Here is a 26364-nt window from a genome sequence, read left to right on the forward strand (position 1 = left end):
CACGGAATTAGGTGAGGAAATTGCTTGGTGTTTAAGATTAGACACGTCATGTGTGTGCACCCACCAGACCAGCCTTCCCATACTACCTGGCTACTCTCTCTTTTACTTACCAGCGACAGAGGAGTCTGCTGCAAAATCAGTTTAAAGGGCAGAACATTTGTAAATGCATACAGAGCCTAACAATGATGGATCTTGCCCCACCCACCCCTCACTGCACACTGTCCCTGCACTAGACAAACTAAACTAAAACAAATGAGATGCTGGTCTCGTTCTCCTCCACTGGTCGGCTGATGGGCAGTGTACCATCAGTATGTTTTACCAGGATATGTAGTGAAACCAGTTTACCTGACATCTGTACAAGAAATGATAATGACTTGGGCTAGGAGGTGTGCAATTAACCAGGCAAGTAGTTTCTCTTGGAAGACCACCAAGTTGCATTATGGGAGAGGTAGGCAGGTAGGGTTTTTGGAGCTTGACTCATACTGGGGACAAACAGTCAGGTCATCTCTTCCTTTGACTGTCCTTTAATCTTAAGAGACTCTAAACTTCATAGAATTGCAGTACTAAAACGCTGGAAGGGCCCCTTTAAATTTAGGAACTTTCATGATAAAATTATTTTTAAAAAACTCCTTGAAAAACCTCTTTCACGGTAATTATAATAATAATTGTCCCAGGGTTATATCAGTGACCTAAAAATGTGGTCATATTACTGGAATTCATTACTTCCAGTAATCTGTCAGCATTTATTTTTATCAAAAGTCCAACATCACTTAGAGCTAAGGGGAATGACAAACAAGATTACATTAGATGTGTTAAATGTGACCTGTTAAGCGACAAAGAGAGAAAGAGCAATGAGTCAATAGCGAGAATAACAAAATCAAGGCCAGACAACAGAGAGAGAGAGGAAAGTGAGGCAAAGGAGACGGATGAGATGGGGAGGACAGGAGAGCGTTTGGAGGCGCCTGCAGCATCAAGCGCTGCGCAGCTCGAGCAGAGAGAGATTTATGAGGCGCTGGTGGAGAGGAAGTGCTATTGTTATCTCCCTCCTTTCTCTGCCCCCAACAGTGTTCTCTTTTCTCTCCTATCTCCTTCTACCCATCCCTTCTTCACTTTTAATTTGGATCATCCTAATGGGAGCATAACTCATGTCAGGCTGCCACCGCGGGATGTTTGTGAGAGAAGAGGTTATGTCAGGGCTGCAGGTTGCAACACAGGGGTGGTGTCTTTGTTGTGAAGCAGAAAACCTGCTGAGGATGCCTTTTATCATCATGACTATTTCTATTTACGGAAGGGAAAGCATTGTGCTTTAAGTTCAACTGGGAGTAGCTTGTTTGTTAGCTTTAGTGCTTTTATCAAGCTGCATTGAATGTTTCCAGCCTGGTACATTTGGTACATTTATCCTTGATTTAAAGTCAGTCATGTATCCCTGCTTACCTTTAAATGGGGTTTTTGACCCTGCCTTAAAGCTCTGATAAGCAATATTTCTAATGTTCAAATATTAGAGATAATATTAAGATTAAGTCTAATCCTTAATATTCCATTTCAGACAGGAACAGACAAAAGCAGGTTCTTATTTTTATCCAATTCTCAATAGGTTGGTTATAATCTCCGTCTCCTGCTGACTTTTTATTGTTTCCAGCTGGCTCTTTTGGCAACCAGAAACCAGTAAAAGGGTCTTAAGTATGCATATCTTGCTAATTCAGAATACACATTTAATACACAAGAAATGGAGGGTGAGGCCAAAACAATTCATTTCGAGGTGAACCTCCTTAATTCCATAAAAGAGGAGGACAGAGTTGATAAGAGAGCCCACAAATCTGATATGGGGGTTAGTTGCATCCTGGTACTGGTGTAACATCACTTCCCACACCAAGTATCAGCCATGAACAGGGCTATAATTTTAATGTAGCTTATAACTTAATAACAACTTAATCATATGCTAACTCTTGGCATCGGAAATATCTATGATGTAGCATGTCATTCAATTTGTTGGAGCACTTGATGCAACGCTTAATACTGCTTCACACACATAAGTCTGGTTATTTAACCCCTTGAAGGTCCTCAGAAATAATCACGTTAAAGATCCTTACACACATAAATGTGTATGCATAAAAACAAGCCATAAAAATGTTAAACATCTTTCTTTTTTTTAAATTTTTTTTAAATAGTTTTTTAGACCAGCATCAGCCCTAATCATACATATCAAATTTTAATTAGTTTTTTAAAAAATTAACCCTTAAATTGCCATGTTTTTGTCATGATGCGCATCATTTTATGGTCTAAAATACACAAAAAATACATGAAAAAAATTGAGAACTCTGAAAAATTCACCATCTTGCAAAATTATAAGCAATATGCATGAAAAACTGATAAAATATGCTAAAAATAAAAATCATAACACACTAGAAAGTGCTGAAGACCCTCAAAGGGTTAAAGTTACAGCTCCCTCCATGAGAAAATTCTCATTTTTTTACGACGACAGCAGCTACACACTTACATTTAAGCACCAAAATGAGAAGTGAGCAGGTCAAGGTCAATAGACAGCTTTATCAAAACCTACCACAAACACTATCAGGGCCACAAAATGTAGCAGAGTATTCACCAAGACTGATGATATAAAATGAGCGCAGCTGTTGCTGATTTAATCTGAATGCAGTGCTGCTAATTAAGACCTGATGTTGGGCTGTTCACAATGTGTCCGAACAGGACTGCAGAAGAAAAAGTCTACATCATCTGCTACTGCACCTGATTTATTGGCTGTAGAAGCCACAAACATGCTCCACAGCTACACTCACACACTCTTTTTGCACGAAGGGAGGAAATGACACTAAAATATTGGTTTCGGCGCAACTGAAAGGTCAGTTATTGAATAAAAATTCTAATAGCCAGAGAGAAAGTTGGAGGCCTGTAGATGTATTCTTATTCAGATTGATTATAAATAGAGACAATCATTTGTTTTAGCGGAATAGAAAATGTGAGCAAACACAGTCTGACTTCTTAAGGACAACATTGATTTATTCTCTATCATTTATTATTATTATTATTATTATTATTATTATTATTATTTGTGTGGAGTGTTATCCTGCTTGACATGCCGTTTATCTTCTCTCCATTTTAGGCCGGGATGATCCTGGACAATGGAGTAAAGACCACCCAGGCAAACGACAAGGACAAGAGACCCTTCCTCTCTTTAGTTGGAGCCAGGTCAGATTACTCACCCTTGTACATTTTCCTCACCCTGTAACAAACACCAACGTGTGACAAGCTGAAGTCACATCACACCCAGTGCAATCCAGCATGATGGATTTGCAGTGTGTCATGGTCATGTTTCCTGTTGTTGATTTGTAAGTGACAAATTGGTATTGGGTATAATATAGGACCATAGGAGTGGCGCTTTAAATATTACTCAAGTAGAAGTGAGATTATTTGCACTTAAGTTAACTCAAGTAGACACGCAGTTTGTCTCATGTTGTCAGAGTGGAAGGATCAATGTGTCATGCTGACCTCACCATTGAAATATGAATACACCCTAGAAACCTCTCCCTCTTCAGTTCAGTGATGCTCTTCAAACTGTGGACATCTTGTCTTTCTCAGAAAACTTTCTCACAGACTGCCTGAACTGAAAAATTATCGTCCAGCATGCCCCTCCCGGACAATTATTAGAATTATTATTATTTTAATCATGTCAAACCCAGTTTATGATGCTTCATGGTCAGAATTCTTCAGAAGCCATTCAGTTCATTTGCCTCTCTGCACAGTTTTGTTTGTTGCCAACAATGAGTCCATCTTTCCTGCTGGATTCAAATTGCATGCTCATGCCAGGGTCGTAGTGAAGTCCAATTTAGTGGAGTCCAAGTTAAGTCTAAGTCTGGGATGTTTTAAGATCAAGTTAAGACTGAGTCCAAATGGGGGCAAATCAGGCTGGTTTGATCTAATAAAATACTGGGTATAATAACAGATATTATAATGTGACTCTTTAACGTTAATTTATATCCATTTGGAAGTACAAATTGAGGTGTTTTATGTGTAAATTTGCCTAAATGTTGGATTTATAGTTATATAATTACATATAATCATAAAAGAAATTAGATACTCTTGCTCAAAGTGCAATGCTACAAGTTACTATGGAAATATGATGTCCCTCTACATGTCTAAAATGAAAATGTTTGGGCACACTATGGAATATATATAATTATTATCAGTACTTTTAAATGACAGAGCAGAACAGCGCGTGTGACGTCAATTATTTCCATCTATGTAGTATCCTCTCTCCAGCCAAGCAGCCCACACCACTTCAACAGCAGAGCCAATAAAACACCGGGATTCATGAGCGATTGGCTGAGTAGCCATGGTCTGATATCTGTGTTATCAATATGATGGGTGGACATTGCAGTACTCTGCAGTACTTCTGCCTGTTCACAGTATGGACACTGTACATGTAGCCACAATCACAATATTATGTCATGGTGGCATTGCAGAAGACAGCAGCAAGACAATTTGATTATGTTTGTCAAAATGGAAACTAATGTACATTCAGCATTTATGCTGGATTTAAATTTTTGAATTTGTGTAGCCTTTTTTTTTTTTTCCAAGCCCAAGGTTTGTTTTGTTCTCTAGAGGACCCATGCGATTAGTGAGAAAAGAGAGTTAAAAGGAAGGAGCCACGCTGAGCTATTGAACGGAGTGTGTTGGCTTTTTTGAGTCGCTTTAATGGTTGGGATCAGTGACTGAGCCAAGGAGAAGGATACAAAAAAAACATACTGAGGCCAGACCGTAAGCCTGGACCAGACTAGAGCACCACAGGCCAGAATCATACAGAGGGCATTCACAGGGAACAATCCATGCAGGTACTACATGTGACGTGGAGAAGATAAAGCCGATGCACGCCTGCATTTCATATAAGACAAAAGACTTCCAATCATATGTTCAATATTACTGCGTTGGACGACACTGTGGACTGTCTACCAGTCTTCACTGTTAAAACTATGTGATTAATGCTCTCAGTTGAGTTTGTTTGGCTGCTGCTAAACAGATACACCAGTTACTCTTCTTCTGTGTTTCTAAGTAGCTGCAGATCAAGTGTTTGTGCTCAATACATGTGTCATTTCAAATGAAACTCTGTTATTAGAGTGTGACCAGATGAGCCATGGCTGACATCTGAGGGATTCTATCTTTAAGTGGGAGTAGACTTCTCTCTCTAGACATACAAATAACATAGAAAACAGTAACAAGAGGGTTTGTTACCTGTTACTTTGCAGCCCTGCATGTAAATATCAAATGCTTTTTTTTCTCCTCTGTGTGTGTGTGTGTCTGTGATGCTGGGGGTTGCTGTTGTGTTGTTCAGGTATGGTCCCCATCAGGATGCTGACCCCTTCAAACCCAGAGTCCCCGCTCTAATCCATCACTTTGTGGCCTATAAGAACCAGGACCACGGAGCCTGGCTGAGAGGAGGGGATGTCTGGCTGGATGACTGCCAGTGAGTACCGCACACACGCACGAATCCAAAAACCTATTTTGACCAAGAGAATATATGTTTGTCTGAGTGAAGTCTGTCACGTTTATAGTCGAAAATCCTCATTATGAGTTTCGGGGAGCACAGGTTGTTTTTCTGCACATTGATGACAGAGATGAAAGTAAGAAATTCATCCCTATCTAATAATAACTTTTTATCTCCTTCAGACTGTGTGTGTGTGTGTGTGTGTGTGTTTGTGTGTGTGTTCATTCCCTGGAGACCTCTGACTGTTGCTGTGCTCACAGCAATAATATTCTCTCTTTCTTGTTTAGATTTGCTGATAATGGCATTGGCCTCACTCTGGCGAGGTAAGACCCCCACTATTAAATCACTGTTCATATTTCTGTGGTAGAAATAAAGGACTGCTGTTTGCATTTACTGGTGTAGGACCCCCCCCCCCCCTCCACTCTCTCTCTCTCTCTCTCTCTCTGTCTCTGTCTCTCGCTCTATGAGGGCAGTTAGAATTGGAAAACACCTTATAAGGAGTCTGCTTGGGATGCAGTTGGAAACGGAGTGTTTTGATGCACTGTGAAAAGTAATTTAGGGGTGTGATGGTCACAGAGGTGGAAATCGGTGAGATATTTTCACCCAACTTTACAAAGCTGGTGTCCCAGGGGTGCATAGTGTATGTCCACACAAACCTGCCATGAGTTGTAAACCTATTAGTCTTTCTCCTACCGCCTTCCATTCGGGCTAAAACACAGTTTCCTCCCCCAAAATAGAGCTTTTCTAAAACACTCTCCAGAGAGTATAAATCTTAAAAGGCTGGATTTGTGTTTCAGCGCGGACAAGAGAGCTTTTAATAAAAATGATGACATAAGGCAGCCCATTGAGGATCGGGTGCTGTGGGGCAGTAAAGTTTAGAAGACAACCTGAAGTCCCCCCTTACTTTCTCCTTCATTTTAAATGCCAGTGTAGCCGAAGCTGTTGTCATTGACCAGATTTATGTTGATTTAGTCAGAGGAGTCACAGCCATGAAATAACGATTTGGTCAGCCAGCTGTCGGTCTAGCTCCTCACCAGATGTTTGCCTGTGATGCAGTTCTGTTGTTTTCCAACTGAAAAGAGGAAGAGATTTGACTATTTTCATGCTGTTCACTTCTTTTACTGTGGTCTCTAAATAGGTCTCTATAAACCACCTGGAAGCTTAATGGAGATGTAGTCTTAATGGAACAGCATCTCTCAGATTCTGGAGATTTAATAAAGAATCATAATGCAGCAGATATGCTGAGTTTCCAGTGTGCATCAAGCCCCAAATAGATTAGATCCTACATTCCCCTTTCACATCCTACACAACCTTGAGAAGTTTTCCTAACTGAACACCCTGATGGCATAATCAGATTTATTTTGTCAGACGTGACAAAGCTCCTTCAGAACCGCAGTTGGCATACAGGCTTTTCTTTTTTTTTTTTTTTTGCTGGAGAAAGACTGAGAAGGTCAGACTTTGTTGGGTTCAGCCGTTACTTCCATTTAAATGAGGTTGATATGAAAATGAGTGAGGAGTTTTCAAGGTTCTGGCTTTAATTCTGTATCGCTGAGCATGATATGAAAAGCAGCAGGAGATGCTTTATAGTTCTAAGTACAAAAAGTCTGTGAATAACAGACAATGCACCTGTCCCTTCAGCATGCAGGGACACTGGAGTTTGCACTTGACTTGTTGGCTCCAGCCAAACCTTTAGGGGATTAAAACCGTATTCATTTAATATATTGTTGAATAAGGACAGATGCATGCAGGGGGTCAAACTGAAGCTAAAACACCCCAATATGTGACTAATTTTATCTAAACTGGAGAGTAGAAATGTACATTAAAAGCTGGTGGTGCAGAGAAAGGCTGCAGAATAATTCTGTACGTTCATTATTCAAAATGCTTTCAGCTTTCAGGTTTCTGATTTTCCAGTTCAGCAACTTTATCACTAACTGCTGAGGAAAGAATTCAGAATATGACGCTGGAACACTCGGCAGTGTGTAATTTATCATTTATAGTCTACTTGCACTTTTGATTATCACAAAAGAGTTTTATCTGTCTACTTTTAATACAAATGTACATCATATTGTGGAGCAGTAATAACTTCCTCCTTACAATCTACTGCACCGTCAGTAACTTTTTATCCGTGACAGATACCACACCTGCCTACTGACAAACAGAGCCCAGGTCTGGAGGTTCTGGACTTGTGTTGCAGCATTAGTTTATACACAGACACCATGACCTGACCACTTTAGTCTGTTGAATAATCAGTGAACTGCAACATCTTAATTATTCTTCATGAATTACATTAGTTTGACACTTCATACATACACATCAGGGCACATGGTGAGTGTTCTGAGCTTCTATGAATTCATAAAATGGTCTTACAGTGATCTAACAAAGCTTCTAAAGCTTAATAAATGACTCTTAGATCATTAAATTGATCATAAAATAACCTCCCACCCACTCTTAGGAGACTAAGAGCAACAGTTTTTATGTATGATTGTGTGATTTAGTGATTCCTTTTAAATGCTGTCAGAAAATAAACAAACGGATTGAACAGTTATTCATTTGTTGCAAACTAGCCATGTGGTGCATGCCCACTGGCTGTTCCCACTTCTTCCTTTTGTGTGCTTGTATTTATTTCAATGTTTGGTCCCCATAAAGTCTGACAGCACAGTAACAGCTATAGTGACCTTTCAGGCCCATTATGTGAGTCACCTCTCCATCTGAAGCTGCTTGCTGTGAAAAGTGTTTTTAATTTTGTTTGCAATTATTCACATCATTGAATGTTACAGATGACATTTGACAGAAATTATATTTGTATTAATAACTCAACTTAGTTTCGTATATTAAGTGGATTGGTGTTTGCTTGGATTCAAAGATTTAATCGCCTCAATAATGTCTTGATCCTAATGAGGAAATTCTCGCTGTGGGCTTTTATATCAGTGATGCTGCTATTATGACTACACTACTGCTGGCACTTCTGCACTCTAACTCTCCCCGTCTGTGTGTGCAGTGGAGGGACTTTTCCAGATGATGACGGCTCTCATCAGCGGGTGAAAAACTCCCTGTTTGTGGGTGAAAGCGACAATCACGGCATGCCCCTCCCGGACAACCGGATCTGGGGCCCAGGGGGTTCTGACGCCACCGGCAGAACCCTGCCACGTGGCATGTAAGTGAAAACTCTAGCCTGTGTCAGCTCGTAGTTTTGGTGTTACAGCCCACAAACTAAATTCTCATTAACACGTAGCTGTAAAAAACATGTCCAAATGATTAGAATGTTGCCATAGAAACAAAGTGATAATTTGTCAGATGTTTTCACTTGTTGTCCAAGCAGCCATATATATATATTTATATATATATATATATATATATTTATATAAAGGCATTTGTAGTCATGGTGAGGTTTTTGGAGAATCCTGGTGATGTTTTTGTCCATGTAATCCATCACATCCTGGTTTCACAGACCTGGGAGAGACCTCTTATGAGGTGGTAAATACCTAATAACTGTCTAGTTAACTCAGTCAGCTAAGTGAGAGTTAAGTGACAGATTATCTGGATGTGGAGTCATTATCAGAAACTGGGATAATGACAGAAGAATGTGCACAAGGGGTTTAGTAATAGTTCTAAAAATGCTGTAAACATCACATCCCAAATATGATCAGAACCAGACTCATATCAAAGATACTAGCACTCATGTAGAGATTTCAAGAAAAAAGTTTAGATATTATGAGAAAAAGCTTGGTTTTCTCCTGAGACAAGAGTTCAGTTAAGGCATCAGAATGTGATTATAGCTCAAGCTTTATGGAAATGATGTGAAAGGCAGCCAGGTTCTACCTGTGCGTAAAGTTATTGCTCTGCACCGTGCTGATATGGGGCTTACAGCATGAAGACGTACACCAAATGTACATCAAATCATCATCCAGTCATCCTCAAAGCTTCTCGTCTTGGAAAACCAAAACCGACTGCTTGAGAACACTTCTGGTCAGGCAAAAAAATCTCACCTTTGTGCGGCTTTGTGTCGTTCTCACGAATGTTAACGTGGAGGGGGGAGACGGCCCCAAACAGAACAAAGGTGGCTTTAAGTGGGGTGGAGGCAGAGGAGATGTGACGGTGCAGCCCTAATATCATGTTTTAGCTAGTCAGAATAACTAAATGCTACAATAGCATGTGAACTGTCAAGAAAATTAGAATATCCAACATGTAATCCTATCAGCCAATAAACTGAACATATGACTCTAGCAGCTTGTATTATTACGACATTTGTTTCGTAATATCATGACTTAATTCTGGACATCTCTGATTTTGGCAGTGGTTCTAATACTTCGTCATACATTTCAGCATAATCCATGAAATGCTGCTAAAATGCATGAAATTTAAATGTTTACATATTTTTTCAGTCAGTTTTAACATGCAGTAGTGATTAATATGCTTTTGAAAATCTCCAAAAAACGTACCCACTAGAAACTTTTGAATGTCATACATGCAACCCATGAAGGCTTTAAAGTTGTGGTGAAGTGCTGCAGGAGTGGTTTGTTAAGCTGTGGACATTTCTGTCTTTGTAACTGACATGTATTCAAACTGACCACAGCTGCTGTTCTTTATTAAGGAGCAAACTGAGAACATTTGACAGCCACTTTTCAAGCCAGTGTTTAATACTCCGAAATAGATTTTGGGTGGAGCACCAGTTTAACGGAGGCTGGTATGTGTGAGAGCCGGACTTGGTATGCCAGGAATCAGTCCTGTGCCCCGGCCCACTTGGCAAAGTACACAAGGAATGTCTCAGCAACAGTATTATCAGATTCCTTTATTGCGTGGGAAAAAAGAAAAGTCCACATATGGCACTTCAGTCTGGATTCTTCATCCTCAGCCTGGCATTATTTGATGCAGCTATATGAAAACTGAGGCACGCCTTTGCACAAGTGCTCTCATGCTGTGCAGTGCTGAACATTTGATAAGGCCGGTGGATAGAAAAAGATTTAATCACCATCCATGGCAAGAGGTCAGCTGTAGGCAAGGTTCTCTTCCCCACTCCTAAAACATGTGAATTGTGGTAGTCTTTTTTCCACTGTACCACCACTTATCTGACCTACGTTGGATCTTAAAGAGATCAGACAGAATGGTTTGCGTCTATATACCAATAGGAGAAGGTCTTTTTCAATTGGAATTCACTTGAACATCCAGGCATGCTACCTGAAGTATGATTGCAGTATATTCAATCATTTTATATTACCATTGGAGCAAGTAGTGACAAGCCCATAGAGGATTATCACCAGCTCTGTACTTTCCTTCCACTCCACAAAGCTTTTTAGCCTCTTAATGCTTATTATTGCTGTTTTTATGGCTCATAACTTTATTATTTTGGTTCAATCTTAGTGCGATCATTGGTTGTGTTTCTGACAGCCGCAGGCAGCTGTTTTCAGTTAAAAGGTTCTGATAAGCCCAGTAAACGCAAGTTAGTGACTAGCTGGAGACCAGTCAGATATTTTTGAACTGGTCACACATAACATTTGTAATAAACAAATGTAAAGTGAATGCAGTTAATGTGACAGCATGCAGTAGCTTATTTCTACATGCAGACACACAGCATCCATCGTCCTTTTAGTTCTGTTTTGGTCTCCTTGATGATTCACCATCTTGTCTCTAACTGTTTGTTTGGCATCTGCTTCCAAGCTTCCTCCCTGAAAGCAGCTGCCTGCTGCTCCTGGAAACATTACTATAGGAGCAGTGAGGCTGAAGCAAAACAGGAAAGTCGTGCGCTGTAAAGCCAAAACTGTGCTAAAATCTTGTTGGAGCTGTAGGGAACTGCAGAGGTGTTACTGATACTGTGCATTCACCACTACAACTGACCCCCTTCACATTACATTCATCTGAACTATTCTTCCGGTAAAAATATTAATTAGTGCAGCTTTTATTAAGGTTAGAAAAAGACTGATAATGTGGTTAAAATAAGTCGCCCTGGTCCAATTAGTGCCTCCCTGTCAGTGTGAATAGCTACTAGAGAATTTCTTAATGTTCTTAATTCTTAATGACTAATAAAACTATTTTAAAGTCAGCCACTTAAGTAATTCTGCAGTTTTTGTCTAATTCTGCTGTTTATGTCATACAATGAGTTCATTCTTAACTCATATGCACAAGAGCCGGATTTGGTTCTTTTCTAGCTATTCTCTACTGGTATTATTGTAACTAGTGTTACCAGTGTGTGAAGTAACTAAAGACTAGTCCTAGTGGTTTATTTTCATCTCTGCCTTCAGTCACTGAAGTCAGTGAATAAGCCACAGTCTTTAGTCCTGGATAAAGACTAACCTCACCCAGGTATGGATAATCAGATTAACATCAGCCAGTGTGGGATGGGACTTGGGCATGGGCATGGAACCCATGCTACTAGAGTTGAAGCTAATGGTTTGTGTGTGTGTGTGTGTGGTTCTGTGTTTCCCTGCAGTGATTTTCCTATCCGCGGCATGCAGATCTATGACGGGCCCATCAACATGCAGAACTGCACATTCCGGAAGTACACGGCACTGGACGGACGGCACACCAGTGCCTTTGGCTTCAGGCTCAACAACTCGTGGCAGAGCTGCCCCAACAACAACGTCACTGACATCACCTTTGACCACGTGCCGGTGAGTCAGCCTCTGTGTGACGTACCCAGAACATCTTGTAACTTTTAGCATTTACCCTGAATTCATTGTCAGTGTGTTGAAAAGCAAAATATTGATCCAAACTTTAAAGGGGTTTCCCTTACATTTATAATTTTAAAATCCAGATAGCTGCTAACAGCTGCCACCATTAGGCAATAGATTCCACTATTTGGTCAGCTCCTCTTAAGGTGTCATGTTTAATGCATTCGTTCATAGAAATGCATCATTTCTTTGAAAAGTTAAAAACTTTTTTTTTTTAAAAGACAAATCATTTTTAAAAGCTCTGCAGGACAAAATTGACATGAATCACACTTGTGTGGAAATGAAGTGAAATGTAATTAGTTTAGATACCCCTTGCTGTGCAAAATAATTCATTGTGCTTTCAAAAGTGCTCAATGAATTGGTACCAAATTCTTCTTTTGTACATTTTTGACAAAAAATATAACTTGAATTATAAGCTGGAGTGTGGACTTTTACATATAAATGAATGTCTGATACAGCATTTGCCAAATGAGTTCAAACAATACTGAATAAATCTATCGCCGGAAGGTAAATCTCTCTGTATTTAAATGCAGTTTTTAAATCCGGTGATGCATTCTGCATCAACCGGCAAGGCTTTGTTTGCCAGAGCTGAAGGAGGGAGCAACCAAGTAGGCTACAGCAACTAGGAGTCTGGGTCTAGGACTAGGGTCTATGGTGGAAAAATCTGTGTCCAAGATAAGTTTCTGATGTTCCTGTTAAAAAAGGAACTCCTGCTCAGAGGAAAGATTACAGTCAGAAAAAGACAGCAATCATTTTTCGGAATTACTTTCACTGCCAGAAGGGGATGACAAGTTTTAAATAAATGAGCATTTTACTGTAAACTGAGTGATCATGAGTGATGTACAGTGTATGAGCACAAAATACCCCGAAGAGCAGCTTCAGACGTGTGCCCATCACTCTATCCCTCTGCTGTAGATCACATCTCGGGTGTTTTTCGGGGAGCCGGGTCCATGGTTCAATAAGATGCAGATGGACGGGGACAAGACAACTATCTTCCACGATGTCGACGGCTCAGTCAGCGAGTACCCGGGAGCCTACCTGGTGAAAGAGGACAACTGGCTGCTCCGTCACCCTGACTGCATCGACGTGCCCGACTGGAGGGCCGCGATCTGCAGCGGCCACTACGCACAGGTGGGTCACTGGGCATCAAAGTGGCTCACTCATTCATCCTCACTAATCGGCCTCGACAAACACAAAGGTTTCAAGGCCCTTTGTTACGTTTGGCGCTGGTTGATTACATGCATTTTCATACCCCAATCAAAGCTCCTCTGTTGGCTTTGAACTGGATGTTTTGTAGAGTGTATAATCATATTAATGATGTTGGTAATTATGAGGAAAATTAGCAATGCTGGAAGTCTTAAACAAGAAACTGACACAACACATTTTTGTCTCGTTTAGCTTAGCACAAAGACTGGAAGGACTGCAAGTATGACTCTATAATGTTTCTGCCCACAACTTGTACGCTGTCTTACACTACTTACGCTCACTTTAGATACAACTGGTATTTAACTGTGCTGAACAGCTGCTGCTGGAGCCCGAAGAGACAATGAGTGGATAATCTTAAATGCTAAAGGGTAGCATATCAGGAGCACAAGAAGAGAAAAGTCATGGAGTCATAGCATTGTCTCAGCAATGTCAGAAATTACGAGAAATATACAATAATGATACTGGATAAGGTTATAAGGTTATTATTATCAGCCTTCTAATTCTGTGTTTTCTCCAGATCTACGTCCAGACGCGTAACCCTGCCAACCTGAACATGCACATAGTGAAGGATGAGTACCCTGATCGGCCCCTGACACTAGAGGGGGCCCTGGGGAAGAGGAAACACTACCAGCAGTTCCAGCCAGTGATCACACTGGCCAAAGGCTACACCATCCACTGGGATCAGGCGGCGCCTGCTGAGGTCACCATCTGGCTCATCAACTTCAACAAGTCAGTGAGAAACTGAGGGTGACAGCACACACTCATGACAAACACCACCTTTACACAAAGCATGTTTACAGCCGGTCTTAACCAGGTGAAAATCACACACACTGTGGTAACCACGGACAGCACACATTACTCAACGTCAGTGTGATTTAGCCAAATGGATCGTTATCATTTACAGTCTCTGGGCAGATTATAGAAGAGGCACATTAAAGCCCATATAATAATCATGACTTGAGAATAGATTTATTTAGTCTTTATCTGATTTGGCGGTCTCACTGGGATTAAGATTTCTTTTTCAAGGCAGACTTGAGAATAAGCAACATTCACGAAAGCACAATCTGCCAAACAGGACACCACAATAACACAATAGACAAGAATTAAAGAAACAGTTGCATGAAACAGCTACAAGAGTCATAAAACATCAGATGATAAAACTTAAACTTAAACTTGTATGGTACTAGTTTGCTAGTTTGAGGGAGTTGCAGTTCATTTAATTTAGAAGGTCCATAGCACCTGAAACCAGCCCGGCCTGCGTTAGAGCGTATGTGGGGGGTATCTAAGGTTAAGTTGTTACTGGATCGTGTGCTGTAGTTATTAGATTTAAATGTCACAAGAGATGTGAGGTGCTTTTGAAGTGTCACCAGTGGCGCTTTATGAATGAATAACATGAGATGGCTGTTTCTGCGTGCCTGTAAAGAAGTCCGTCCAACCTTCTGGTACAATGAACAATGACTGCTGCGGTGTTTGTCATTTGTAATAAAGCGTAAGACACTGGGATACGCAGGGTTTAGCCACCGAGGAGCTGATGGGGCAGCATGACAATACAGAATATCTCCACAGTCAAGGTCGGACATGAAGGTTGATTGCACAGTAGTTTTACAGCTGGAATGAGACAGACATCATTTTATCCTATACAAGGAGCCTAGTTTGATTTTTCATGTTATAATAAAAGAAATACAGCATCCGCACAAGGCAGCCAATGGTAGAAATCACATACAAGCATTTAGACTTTAAATACGCTTGTTTCTCAGATAACTACATTGTCAACTTTCAAATGGGTTGTTAGGTCTGTCAAATCAGTTGGAAGTGCTTTGCCGCCATATGATGCTTGGACTGATAGGAAAAATCGGCTTTTCCTCTGTCAGCAGCTTTAGCCTGCCTGCTTGTATTAATTTAAAGTTAAGTAGAGCCAAATGACCATTCAGAGCAGGTCTCTGTCCTTTTCCACGGGACCGCAGTGTGTTTACAAGAGAGATTACACTCACTCACCCCGAGGTTTTTATTTTTTATTTTCCAAGGGTTTATGGGCACTTTGAAGTCATCTAGAAAGTACAGAATATAAAAATGCCTGGATTGGTGCTCATATCATCAGTCATGATATGCTCTGAATACTAGAGAGGGTAAATCACAGCTAAGAGCACCATGCTGAACTACAGTAGAAGATAATAACTTGTGGGCACAAGATGATAATTTGCACTTACAGGCTCCATATCTCCCTAGCATGCAATTTATTTTCTTACTCGCACAAGATCCCCATGTCGCACACACAATATGGACTCCAGTATGCACACATACACGTGTAGTGCCCATAATGTATCTCATTTGGCTCTGCTTGTAGACATAAATTAATCTATATTGTGCATGCTTAGTAATTTGTGCATATACGATCCATATCCATATTATTGTCTTGTCTTTTGCACACAAGATAATAACTTGTCAATACTTTTTGTGCAAAAGAGAATTATTTGTGTACAAGGTCTTACAAGACAAATGATCTATATAGAAATATGACCTTTCAGGACGCTGTACTTATCTAACATTACAGGGACTTGTTTTTTTATTTTCTGTTTGAAGGGGATCATAAAGGTACTTGTGGTAGTTTAGTCAAGCCTTGTGAACTGTATTTTGGCTCTTTAGATATTCACGTTCAGAATTTCACAAAGATCATGTCTGGTTTAATTCAGTATGAATCTAAAACAGAAGGATTAAAAATGTCTAAAATAGTCTTGAAGATCATCACAGTGAAACAAATTCAACTTTTCTATGCGGAGAAAAGCATCCAGGCCATCATTTGACCTGTTTACAAGCCTGTTTCTTTGACTACACCGCACAGCCTGAGGGATTCATCTGTTGCAGTCAGCCAACCATGAAGTGAATTTTAGCCTGTATTTTACCTTCAATTCCCCCATCACACTGTTAGTGGAGCAGCACTGAAGCAAACACTCAGAGGAGGATTAGAGGAAGAGGAGGGAGATTGTGTCCCATTCAGAGAATGGGGCTGCCTCTGGTGTCACACAGTAAAAGTCTGTACTATACATGTGGTTGTACACGGGGGGGAGATGTAACCGCTGTGTCTGAGCAAAGATGGATGTTGGATGTGAACGTCCCGGTCAATGAACTTTGACCTGAGGTCACGAGACGTTCACAGACAGCTGATGCAGCGTTCCCCACAGCTGTCATACGCCATGATACGAAGGTGTCACACCACCCCAGTCTTCCTCTCCGTGGGGATCATTTCTTTAGGATGTGCCAAAGTCTTAAAGAACTCAATGTGCTTCAAACAAAGTGCCCGTCATATTGTCCAACAACTTTCCAGACCTGACAGTCCAACATGATTTGCATTTTCAATTCTTCAGACACCCACTGTCACTTTTTATGTGTACAACTGAGAGCTACATCATCAACTCCTTTGTGGAGAGACTGTTCAAAAGAGTGTGCCGTTAAACCCATTGGGATGATTCATCACATCAAGCCTACGCAGACGTGCAAAAGGCACAGAATTCTTGGAGAGAGCTCAGGGAGGCAGTGGGACGTAGGAGGCTGATGACAGGCTCCCCCCCTCCCACATTTGAGCAGGATCATTCAGAACAGAGCTTAACATTTTCATCACTAAATGAGCTTCAACACATCATATGATCTAGTTCTTTGAAGGATACTGAGACCTTACATTAGGCTGCATTACTGCATGCAGAGGGAGCTGTGTGAAATGTGATAAATTGCCTCTAGTGATGTCACTTGAGTCAGCGTTGGCTGGGGCTCAAGACTACAAGTTTGAAAATGAAAAATAATCTGTTGGAGTTAGAAAGAATTGATCTCACCAGACCTGCAGCTTGCTCCTCATCTCTGCTGCAGGCTACAGAGGCTTGAGGCTGCATTAGCCCCAGCTAACTAGCACACTACACTGAACGGTCAGCAGTCCAGTTGTATTGTGGGTAATGCAGACCCCAGATTTTAACAAGGAAGAATGCATAGAAAAAAAGGCTATATTTCTTATTCCTTTTTTTGATAACGTCATAGGAATACAATGCTAAAGCAGAACTTTTCTGGACTAATATCAAAAATTACTAAAGATATTGACCCTAAAGGGTTCAGTATGCTTTAAATATATTAGCTAGTACAAAATGTGATGCGGACCACGCCTGAATGTGTTCATGCCTGTTCCGAATGGCTACGCTCGACAGCACGACAAAAACAAGCCTGCCATCACAGAGAGGGAAAACACATGAGGAATCGTACAGATATGGATAACGGCAGACAAAGAGTCTCCTCTAAGACATTCGTGGCATTTGCACTCTTGTTTTTAGCACACAAAAAGTGCTGGAAGCTCAAAGCCTGCTTACGTTCACACCTTCGCACACCTGGGGGCATGCTGATGACCTGACTGACCCTTCACGAAGTGGCTGAATTGCTATCCAGTTACATAAAGAATATTAGACAGAAAGGGTGCATATATGGTTGAATATGCAAAAATGTTGTGATGATGTGGGAAGTTGGCTGACAATATTCACTTTCTGTGGAACACTGATCCCTTATTAAAGGCTCTCTGTAAATGGCAGGGCAGCTCCTGAGGTCACTCAGATAACACATGGTAAGTGAAGTAAACTGATGGAAGTTGTCAGCTCATTCCTCTCGGATTCACCACAGAAATGGTGAGAGCCCCACTTTGCGCTCCTCCCTTCGGATGATGTTTACAGTGTGGCCTTCAGCTATTCAAACTGCATAAAGGCCGCTCGTCATTTCAAGCATGTCAGCTATTCCTCGTGGCCTGGGTTCACCCTGACGTGGACAGACTAGAGCCAAGACCACCGGTGGTGCACACACCACTGGCCCCATCTACAGTTCACTGAGGTTTACAGCAAGTGAGGCTGATAGTTGGCGGAAAGGGATGAAATATACATGCGTTATTTTTTACTTGAATTAAAAAAAACTGCTGCTTTCTATTGAGAGGAAACTAACTGATGCAGTTTAATGAGCTGTTCCATCCTGCTGTGCTGTGTGATATATTGAATATAGCCACTCCCTGCTGATTTTGAGGCTTTGAAGGATCTTGTATCAGACTTGGTAAAAGGCTGCTGAACTAAATAGATTATCATATTTTAAATTTGCCATCTTGTTAATGTATTGTTGACTCTGGGGCGGTTATATCGTATATTTGACTTTTTTTTCATTTTGAACTTCTCCTTTTTGTCTGTATTCAGCTTATTTGCAAACAGTTTTTCAATTAGAGCTGCGACTACCAGCCCTTTTCTAGGGGGAAATCCATCAAGTGGATTAAAAGGAGTATGCGAGGCTTTATGAAATGAGAGCCTAAGTGTTCAGTAAAACTGCATATAACATGCATTCTGTATGAGAATCAGCCACGTAGTGCGGTGTGTATACTAAAGACTGTGCAAGTTGCTTGGGTGGTTTGCAGCTGTGTGTGAAGCGGTTGGCACGAGAGTCAGCTCCTCCACGTCTGAGGCAAGCAAAGGAGTTCAAGTATCCCAGGGTCTTGTTCATGAGTGTGGGGAAAATGGAGAGGAGGATGGAGAGAGAGATCGGTGCGGCATCAGCACTAATAATGCCGCTGCACGGGACCATTGTGGTGAAGAGTGAGCCGAGCCGGAAGGCCAAGCTCTCATTTAGCCAATTATGAGCTCTGAGTCGTGACCAAAAGAGCAAAAAGTGGCCAAAATGAGTTTCCTTCTCAGGGTGTCTGTGCTCAGCCGCAGAGATATGGCTCAGACATCCGGAGGGAGCTCAGAGTAGAGCCACTGCTCCTTCACGTTGAGAGGAGTCAGTTGAGGTGTGTCAGGCTCCTGGTAAGCCTGCTGCCTCCCGTGCACCCCATGTTGAAGGTCTTTGGTGGGCAGAACACCACAGAGCAGACCCAGAACTCACTAGAGAGAAGGTGGATGGATGGACTTTTTTTTTCTTACTCATTTATTATTCAATATTATTAATTTATTCAGCTCTTGAAAACAAAATAAATGGGGGAAAAATGCCCATCAAAGATTCCCACAGTCTTCAAATGTCTTGTTTTGTCTGGCCAGTAAAAACCCAAAGGATTATCAGTTTGCGGTTATATGTTTTTAAAAAAACTGCTGAGCTAAAATCAGAGTGGGTTTTTCTATTTTTCTCTTTTAGATAATTCAAATTTTTTTGTTTGACAGTTAGCTTTCTAACCATATTAATCAACTACTTAGTTCAGCTCTGCTCACATATTCAGATGATTAGATAAAGGTAGAAATAATCATGTATGTGCCATTACTATGGATGTGAGAACAGGTTTCACAGTGAGATGGAGTCAGTACTGTATCTACATCGCTCTGTTTGTTGTGTTCAGAAATGACTGGATCAACGTGGGCATCTGCTACCCACAAGGCACCACCTTCACCGTCATCTCCGACATTCACAATCGCCTGACCAAACAGACCCGCAAGACCGGCGTCTTCATGAGGACGACGCAGAAGGAGAAGATCAACCACTCCCACCTGGCCAGAGGATACTACTACTGGGAGGAAGACACTGGGTCAGAGAAACACACACACTACCACTACATACAACAACATTCAGTGTAAACCTGTGTTATGAGCATATTTCTGCATATTGATTAAAACTCCTTTAATTCAAAGACATCATACTGTCTATTTATGTCTATTTAATGACAACCACTTTGAAGCTCCACTAATCAATATCTCTCTGTTAAGAACTGCTCAATTTATGATGTAATGTGAAAGCTGTGACAAACCCACAAAGAATTATCCTATAATAATTACTAAGCTCTGCAGGGCTTTGTAGGCTCTCTAAGCTCATTATTTAGATTTTTTTTCTCTGCCCTCTTAATATATTTCCCTAAAAGAGTGAATGTTGGGCTTACATTAGTTATATGGCCAAAAATATGACTCAAGTTATCCATGCACACACCGACAGCTTGAGGCATGAGGCCACGTGAAAAGAAAGACTAATAGTGCACGGTGTCTGCTGGATATGTATATAGCCAACTGCTTGCTAACACATTTTTCAACTTAGATAAGTGATAATATGTCGATGTTGTGTCGTCTAATTCTTCTGCTGCCCCCAAGTGATCGCATATCGATTAATCCGGCTTTAAATGTTTGAATTAAAAGATAATTCCAGTTTACCACATATTATTTTTCTTTACCGTTGACCAGAGAATAACTGTGTGCATCTAACTAGAGTGAGGTCAAAGTTGAAACAGGAAAAGGAGTGTAAGCTGTGATGGATATTGCAATGGACATAATTATCACTGTGAGCTAACTGCAATTCTATAGTTACTGATGATGTGCAACTACAAAAATAAGACTAAGTACATTTTAAGCAACAAGCAGAGCAGAGAAGAAAAGGAGATGTGTGTGAGGGAGCGAAGAAACTATTGAGGAAGAAAGAGAAATATACTGTATCCACCAAAGAAAAAAACAATTTGAAACCATATCTCCTAATTATGACTTCCCCATCCCATTATTATGACTTACTAGCTCATAATTATGAGAAAAGATGTCATTAATAGATTACATCGTAAGACATCATATTCTGTGACCCATCAGATTTTGACCTGATTAGAAATTTCTATTGCCACTGCAGAACTTTTTTACTATAATGTATTCAGTGCTTTATTTATATAGCTGTTACCAAAGGATATCGAAGTATTTCAACAGGATCACAATTTTAGAAGCACGACTTTGGATCCATGAAGCAAATAAGGAAGTAAATGAAGTCAGTCATAAAGCCTATGCTGAAATAGCGATGACTGATAACTACCTTAACACGTTCTCATAATTATGAGATCAGGATCTCAGAATTGCAAGTAAAAACTCAAGATTGTGAAATTTCTTTGAGCAAATATGAGATCTTTGCTGTGGCGTTCTCACACTATTAGTCAGTAATTATGAGATAAAGAAGTCCTGTCACTTAATAATATCATTTTTTTTCCCCCCGTGGTTTCAAAGCATCAGATGAAGTATATGGTGTCTAAAGCTTTGCTGTGTGTGTTGCAGCCTGCTTTTCCTGAAGGTAAAGGCCCACAGTGACAGGGAGCAGTTTGCCTTCTGCTCCGTCAAGGGCTGCGAGAGGGTGAAGATCACAGCCGTCATTCCCAAAGGCAGTCCACCCAGCAACTGCATGGCCCAGGCCTACCCCAGACACACGGAGCTGCCCGTTGTGGATGTGCCCATGCCCAAAAAGATCGCTAATGCCAGGCTGGTGAGAAGGGAGGGGGAGGGGCTACTTAAACGTTTCTATGAACAGTTATCTGCATATGAGGGCAGAATCTGTTTTTCATTTTGTAGTCCGAGTAGTATTAGCCAATCACGTTTGAGCAACAGTCCATGTGGACAGCAAACGAAAGAGAACAAATTGACTTAATCTTGGAACCCAACTGATAACAATTTAGGTTTTTATTATCAGTTTTTAAGTGTATCTGCCTTCATATGCAAATATAGGATTAGCTGTCATCTGTCGTCGCTGTAGAATCACTAACCTGATCAGTGTCAAATCCCCTGTTCAGACTGTATTGTGATTTAGTACCTACTGACGCAGGGAGTGGTTTAAGACACATGTTAAGTTACTGAATAACTGATTAAACCCTGAATTGACTGGATCCCTTGTTGTTGGTTGGCTGCAGGGTCCAAATCCTCAAATTATTTCTATTTATTTATATAGCACGCTTCAGTGAGTTACAAAGTGATATACAAAGATAAAAACCAAGAGATATACATTGCAATTAAATTGAAATAATAAAGAATAATATTTAAATGGCGAGCAAACAATGTGCTTTTAGGAGAGATTTAAAAAATGAGAAAAGCTACCTTGCAGGTTGTTTCAGAGTCGAGGGGCTCTGACTGCAAAGGCCCCTGGTTTTCAGCTTTGACTCTGGAATTATTAATGCAGACCTGCCAGAAAACCTGAGGCTCAAATAATGATAGAAATCTAGTCAGGAGCCAGGCTAATATATGCCTTGTAGCTGATCATTAAATCTTAAAATCCACTCCAAACATACAGTGTAGAGTGAGGGTTTTTTGACACGGTCACATAAAGCAGACATTTAGACTTGTCACTGCAGATATTACATTAACGACGGCTCCCCACTGAGCCGTGCAACCATTACAGTGTCAACGGTTACACTTGTAATTTTCCCACAATGGCATGTCAACGTGTCTGACATGAAAAGGGATCTTTTTTTTAAACAAATTTTAACCTTACAAGACAAAGAACAGCACACATTTTAAACAGAAAAAAATAAAAATAAATCAATTAAATCAATTGGTATAGAATATACACATTTAAATCATTTGACAGTCTTGTCCACGGTGTCTCTCAAGGTGAAAAGGGGCCATAGCACACACATAGAATATCCAGGGCTCTCTTTAGACCTGTTTATATGTGGCCATACTGTCTGTATAAATGCACTTCATCATTGTGTCACCTCATGCATATTGCATCTGAGTGTATTATTACATCTTTCAAATATTTTCATACTGAATACATTTGTTAGTTTTGTATATTATCCTGCGTTGTGTCTTTCATATGTTCATTTGCACACTCCACTGCTTTTATTTTGCCTGCATGCACAATTGCAGTCATTGAAACTTTGAAGGCATATACCCCATTTCTAAGCAATACATCCCATCGAAATGAACGCCTTCTCGCTGTGCTCCCCACAGCAATCAACAGAAACGTAATCTGTTTTTTTTATATTAAAGTGATATTTCCCACTGTGACTATTCCATCCAATTTGTTTAGCTCTGTGACTGTGGTGAGTGAAAACTGACTTTAAATTGCTTCTGTAAAATGCCAAATGTTGTGTATTAATTCCAGCTCTGTTCCTTTACTCTCAGCACTCACCAGAACACTTCCTGGAGGTGAAACTGGAGTCCTACAACACTCGCTTTTTCCACATCAAGGAGGACTTTGCCTTTACTGAGGTATCCTTTGTCTCATACGGACAGTAGTATAGTAGGTGTGGTTACTTTGGCCGAGCAGCTTGGACTCAGACCACTGGTTACGGGTTACTGAACAGAAATAATGACAAAATACAGAATTTTCTGAGAAACAATACAGGTTTCACATCTACACCCATGATATTTAACTGTACAGTACGTTTCCACTTATCCCAGCAACACTGCAATTAATTTCCTCAGGGTAAATACAAAAGTTGTCATTTCTTGCTCTGAAATGTCAAACCCTCCGATCAGAGGGAGCGCTGGCTTTCTATCAAACTGAACAAACTGAAATGACTGTGCTGTTTCTACCAGTGTACACCTGTGTCAGTAAATACACAGAGCACAGTTCTATTTCTGCTGCATTGCAGTGGCTCTGTATGTATCACACTGCTAGACATAAAATATTAAAGTAAAAGTCTTTCATTTTTAAATCACCCAATCAAAGCTATTTATCACATTTATTTTGGCTTTATAATGATGGTGTCACTTTTATTTGCCTTCCTCAGTTTTGCAGATCACAAGAACACAGCTGGAACTTTTTTTTCTTTTTCTGCATTACATTTTTCTGCTTATTAAATGTTTTCTGTGGTTTACCTCCTCTACTTTCCACCTCCCTGCCTGCTACAGTGTGCTTTCATATAAATTTAATCACTAAAAAAACATTTTTAAGAATCGACAACGGGGCAGATGGAGCGTGAATCCTTGAGTGTGATCGGCAGGCTCCACTGAGAGCATGCATGTGATTAATTACATGATCAGCTGGGAGCTGCTCTCAAAGCTTCCTGCTACACCTTACTGTCAGTGGAGGCTTGATACATACTTCCTGTTTCTCACTCTTATGCTGGCTCAGTTTGCTCATCGTGGTTAATCCTACTCAGCGTTTAATGAGGGTTGCATAATGAGTTCTGTGGTTCTGGAGGAGCTTTGTCAAGTCTGAGAAAATAACCCTGAAGAAGATTGCTCTTCTTAGACTTAATCCTTATCTAAGGCTACTCTCTAGCTTTATTAATTTATGCAGGTTCTGCTGAGTTAGTGACATTACTGAAGTTTGCAGTGCTGTCATTTTATACTGTATTGTGACTGACCGGCTGTGTTGTGACAGGTGAATGGCAGGAAGTTATACCAACCAGAAGACGGGGTGCAGGTGACAGTAATTGACGGGCATGATGGGAAGGTGGTGGAGAGCAAAGGCTTCAGGAACTCCATCCTACAGGGCATCCCTGCACAGATAGACAACTACATCAGTGGACTGAGAGACGGGTAAGTTGCTGCCTAACTACACTCCGAATCTTAACACCACACCACACTAAACAGTTTGATGTGTTGGTCTCAAAGAAGAAATACACTTTGCATTGCAATAAGGCTATGTTATACTTAGCCAAACAAAGTCACGATCATTTTCAGTCATTTTAATAACAAAATAGTGCCAAAGGCTCCAGTTTAACATGCATGATGGAGCTGAAAAGACACATGCAGCTACTACCAGCTAAATGTGAACACTAAAGTGATGTGCCATTTCTCACTCTTTTTCTAGTTCTGTCGTCCTCATTACGTCTAAGGGCCGTCTGGTTACCAGAGGATCCTGGACTAAAGTACTGGAGAGACTTGGGGCGGACAAAAACCTCAAATTGAAAGGTATCCAGCTCTATATATGTCTATTGAGATAAACGTTCTTGCAGTTGAGAATTTCAGCATGAGTACGCCATACCTGCAGTGGATGGCGATGTTGCTTCATGGGTTGCATTTTACCCAGGTCACAATGTGATAGGGGTGTGCATCTCTTCCTTATATGCCCAGATACATAGGCTACAATATGATTCAGAGACAGTACCTTTTAATAGAGAGCGATACGATACGATACGATACGATACGATACGATACGATACGATACGATACGATACGATACGATACGATACGATACGATACGATACGATACGATACGATACGATACGATACGATACGATACGATGCAGTCTGAATGTATTTGTGTGGCAACAAATGGAAAGATCATGTCAGAAGAACATGTCATTGTGTTCATTTTTCAAACAGACACGGACAAAAGACTTCCTGTATGAAATATGAAAAAATATCAATACCCTAACTCCTTCAGTGCATTGCAATTCATAATCTTTGCAAAACTCTTCTGAAAACAAAACTTAGTACTTAGTGTTTACTAATGGCACAAATTACAGGCAAAGAATCAATAAAAGAAGATGAAAACAAAATACTTTTGGACAGGTTTCTGGTGTTTACTCACGTGGTAGAGCAATAACCATGCTGTGTTAAGGTAAAATAATAGTAATTACAGAAAACAGCATTTTAAAGATTTCTCATAATGTCACAATATTTGTTATACAGTTTGTCTGTGGTTGGATACAGATAGAGATGCATCTCAGCCTGGAGGGGCTGTGAGAAAAGGAGTAACCAGCCTTTATGACACAGGCGGTCATACAAAAAGAGAAATTACAGCCATTATGAATTTCAGCCCCCCTGTTCCAGTGTGCAGAGCCAGAGGCTTCTGTTCAGAATTGGAGCAGCTGCACATGAAACCTCTGTGGCAGCAGGGCATTGCTGAAACCCCCCCCAGTGCTTAGATGATTTAACTTACTTTAATGTTATTTGGCCTCTCTCTCTAGATAAGCTGGCATTTGTGGGCTTCAAGGACTCCTTCCATCCTGACTGGGTCCATCTGGAGGTGGACACCGACCGAGCCAAGATCCATCAGGTCCTGCCCATCCCTGTAGTCCACAAGATGAAGCTATGAGTGGCAGGCAGAGTGGGGAGGACAGCCAAGAGACTATGTAGCCCCCAGATACTGACTCACCACACCCCCCTCCAAAAAAAAAAAAAACATGCACAGACACAGACTTACACATAAACATACACACTGCCAGCACTGCAGAGTCAGTTGCTCCAGGCCATTGGTCCACGATCAAGTGGTATTTTTTTCTAGGTTTAGCAGTGACAAAGAATGACGTGATTCGTGTGCTGAAAAGGGGAAGACTCTCTTCCAGAGCCAGCACTGCCCATGGTGAACTCTATCTGTGTA

The 26364-nt window shown here is 40.8% G+C and overlaps 1 protein-coding gene across 1 annotated transcript in view; it reads left to right on the top strand.

Annotated features, from left to right (window-relative positions):
• cemip (cell migration inducing hyaluronidase 1) overlaps window positions 1–26160 on the top strand; it is a 154610-nt gene extending 128450 nt beyond the window's left edge. Inside the window, exons 17-29 of the mRNA XM_070827803.1 lie at window positions 3119–3204; window positions 5345–5476; window positions 5785–5820; window positions 8496–8651; window positions 11922–12102; window positions 13078–13293; window positions 13886–14097; window positions 19700–19885; window positions 21372–21576; window positions 23211–23297; window positions 24418–24575; window positions 24850–24950; window positions 25952–26160. Coding sequence (XP_070683904.1) covers window positions 3119–3204; window positions 5345–5476; window positions 5785–5820; window positions 8496–8651; window positions 11922–12102; window positions 13078–13293; window positions 13886–14097; window positions 19700–19885; window positions 21372–21576; window positions 23211–23297; window positions 24418–24575; window positions 24850–24950; window positions 25952–26079 — 1884 coding nt within the window. The 3' untranslated portion in view covers window positions 26080–26160. The remainder of the gene's footprint in view (window positions 1–3118; window positions 3205–5344; window positions 5477–5784; window positions 5821–8495; window positions 8652–11921; window positions 12103–13077; window positions 13294–13885; window positions 14098–19699; window positions 19886–21371; window positions 21577–23210; window positions 23298–24417; window positions 24576–24849; window positions 24951–25951) is intronic.
• The last annotated feature ends 204 nt before the right edge of the window (window positions 26161–26364 follow it).

This window comes from Pempheris klunzingeri, chromosome 1, assembly GCF_042242105.1.
Source record: "Pempheris klunzingeri isolate RE-2024b chromosome 1, fPemKlu1.hap1, whole genome shotgun sequence".
Classification (NCBI taxonomy): Eukaryota; Metazoa; Chordata; class Actinopteri; order Acropomatiformes; family Pempheridae; genus Pempheris; species Pempheris klunzingeri.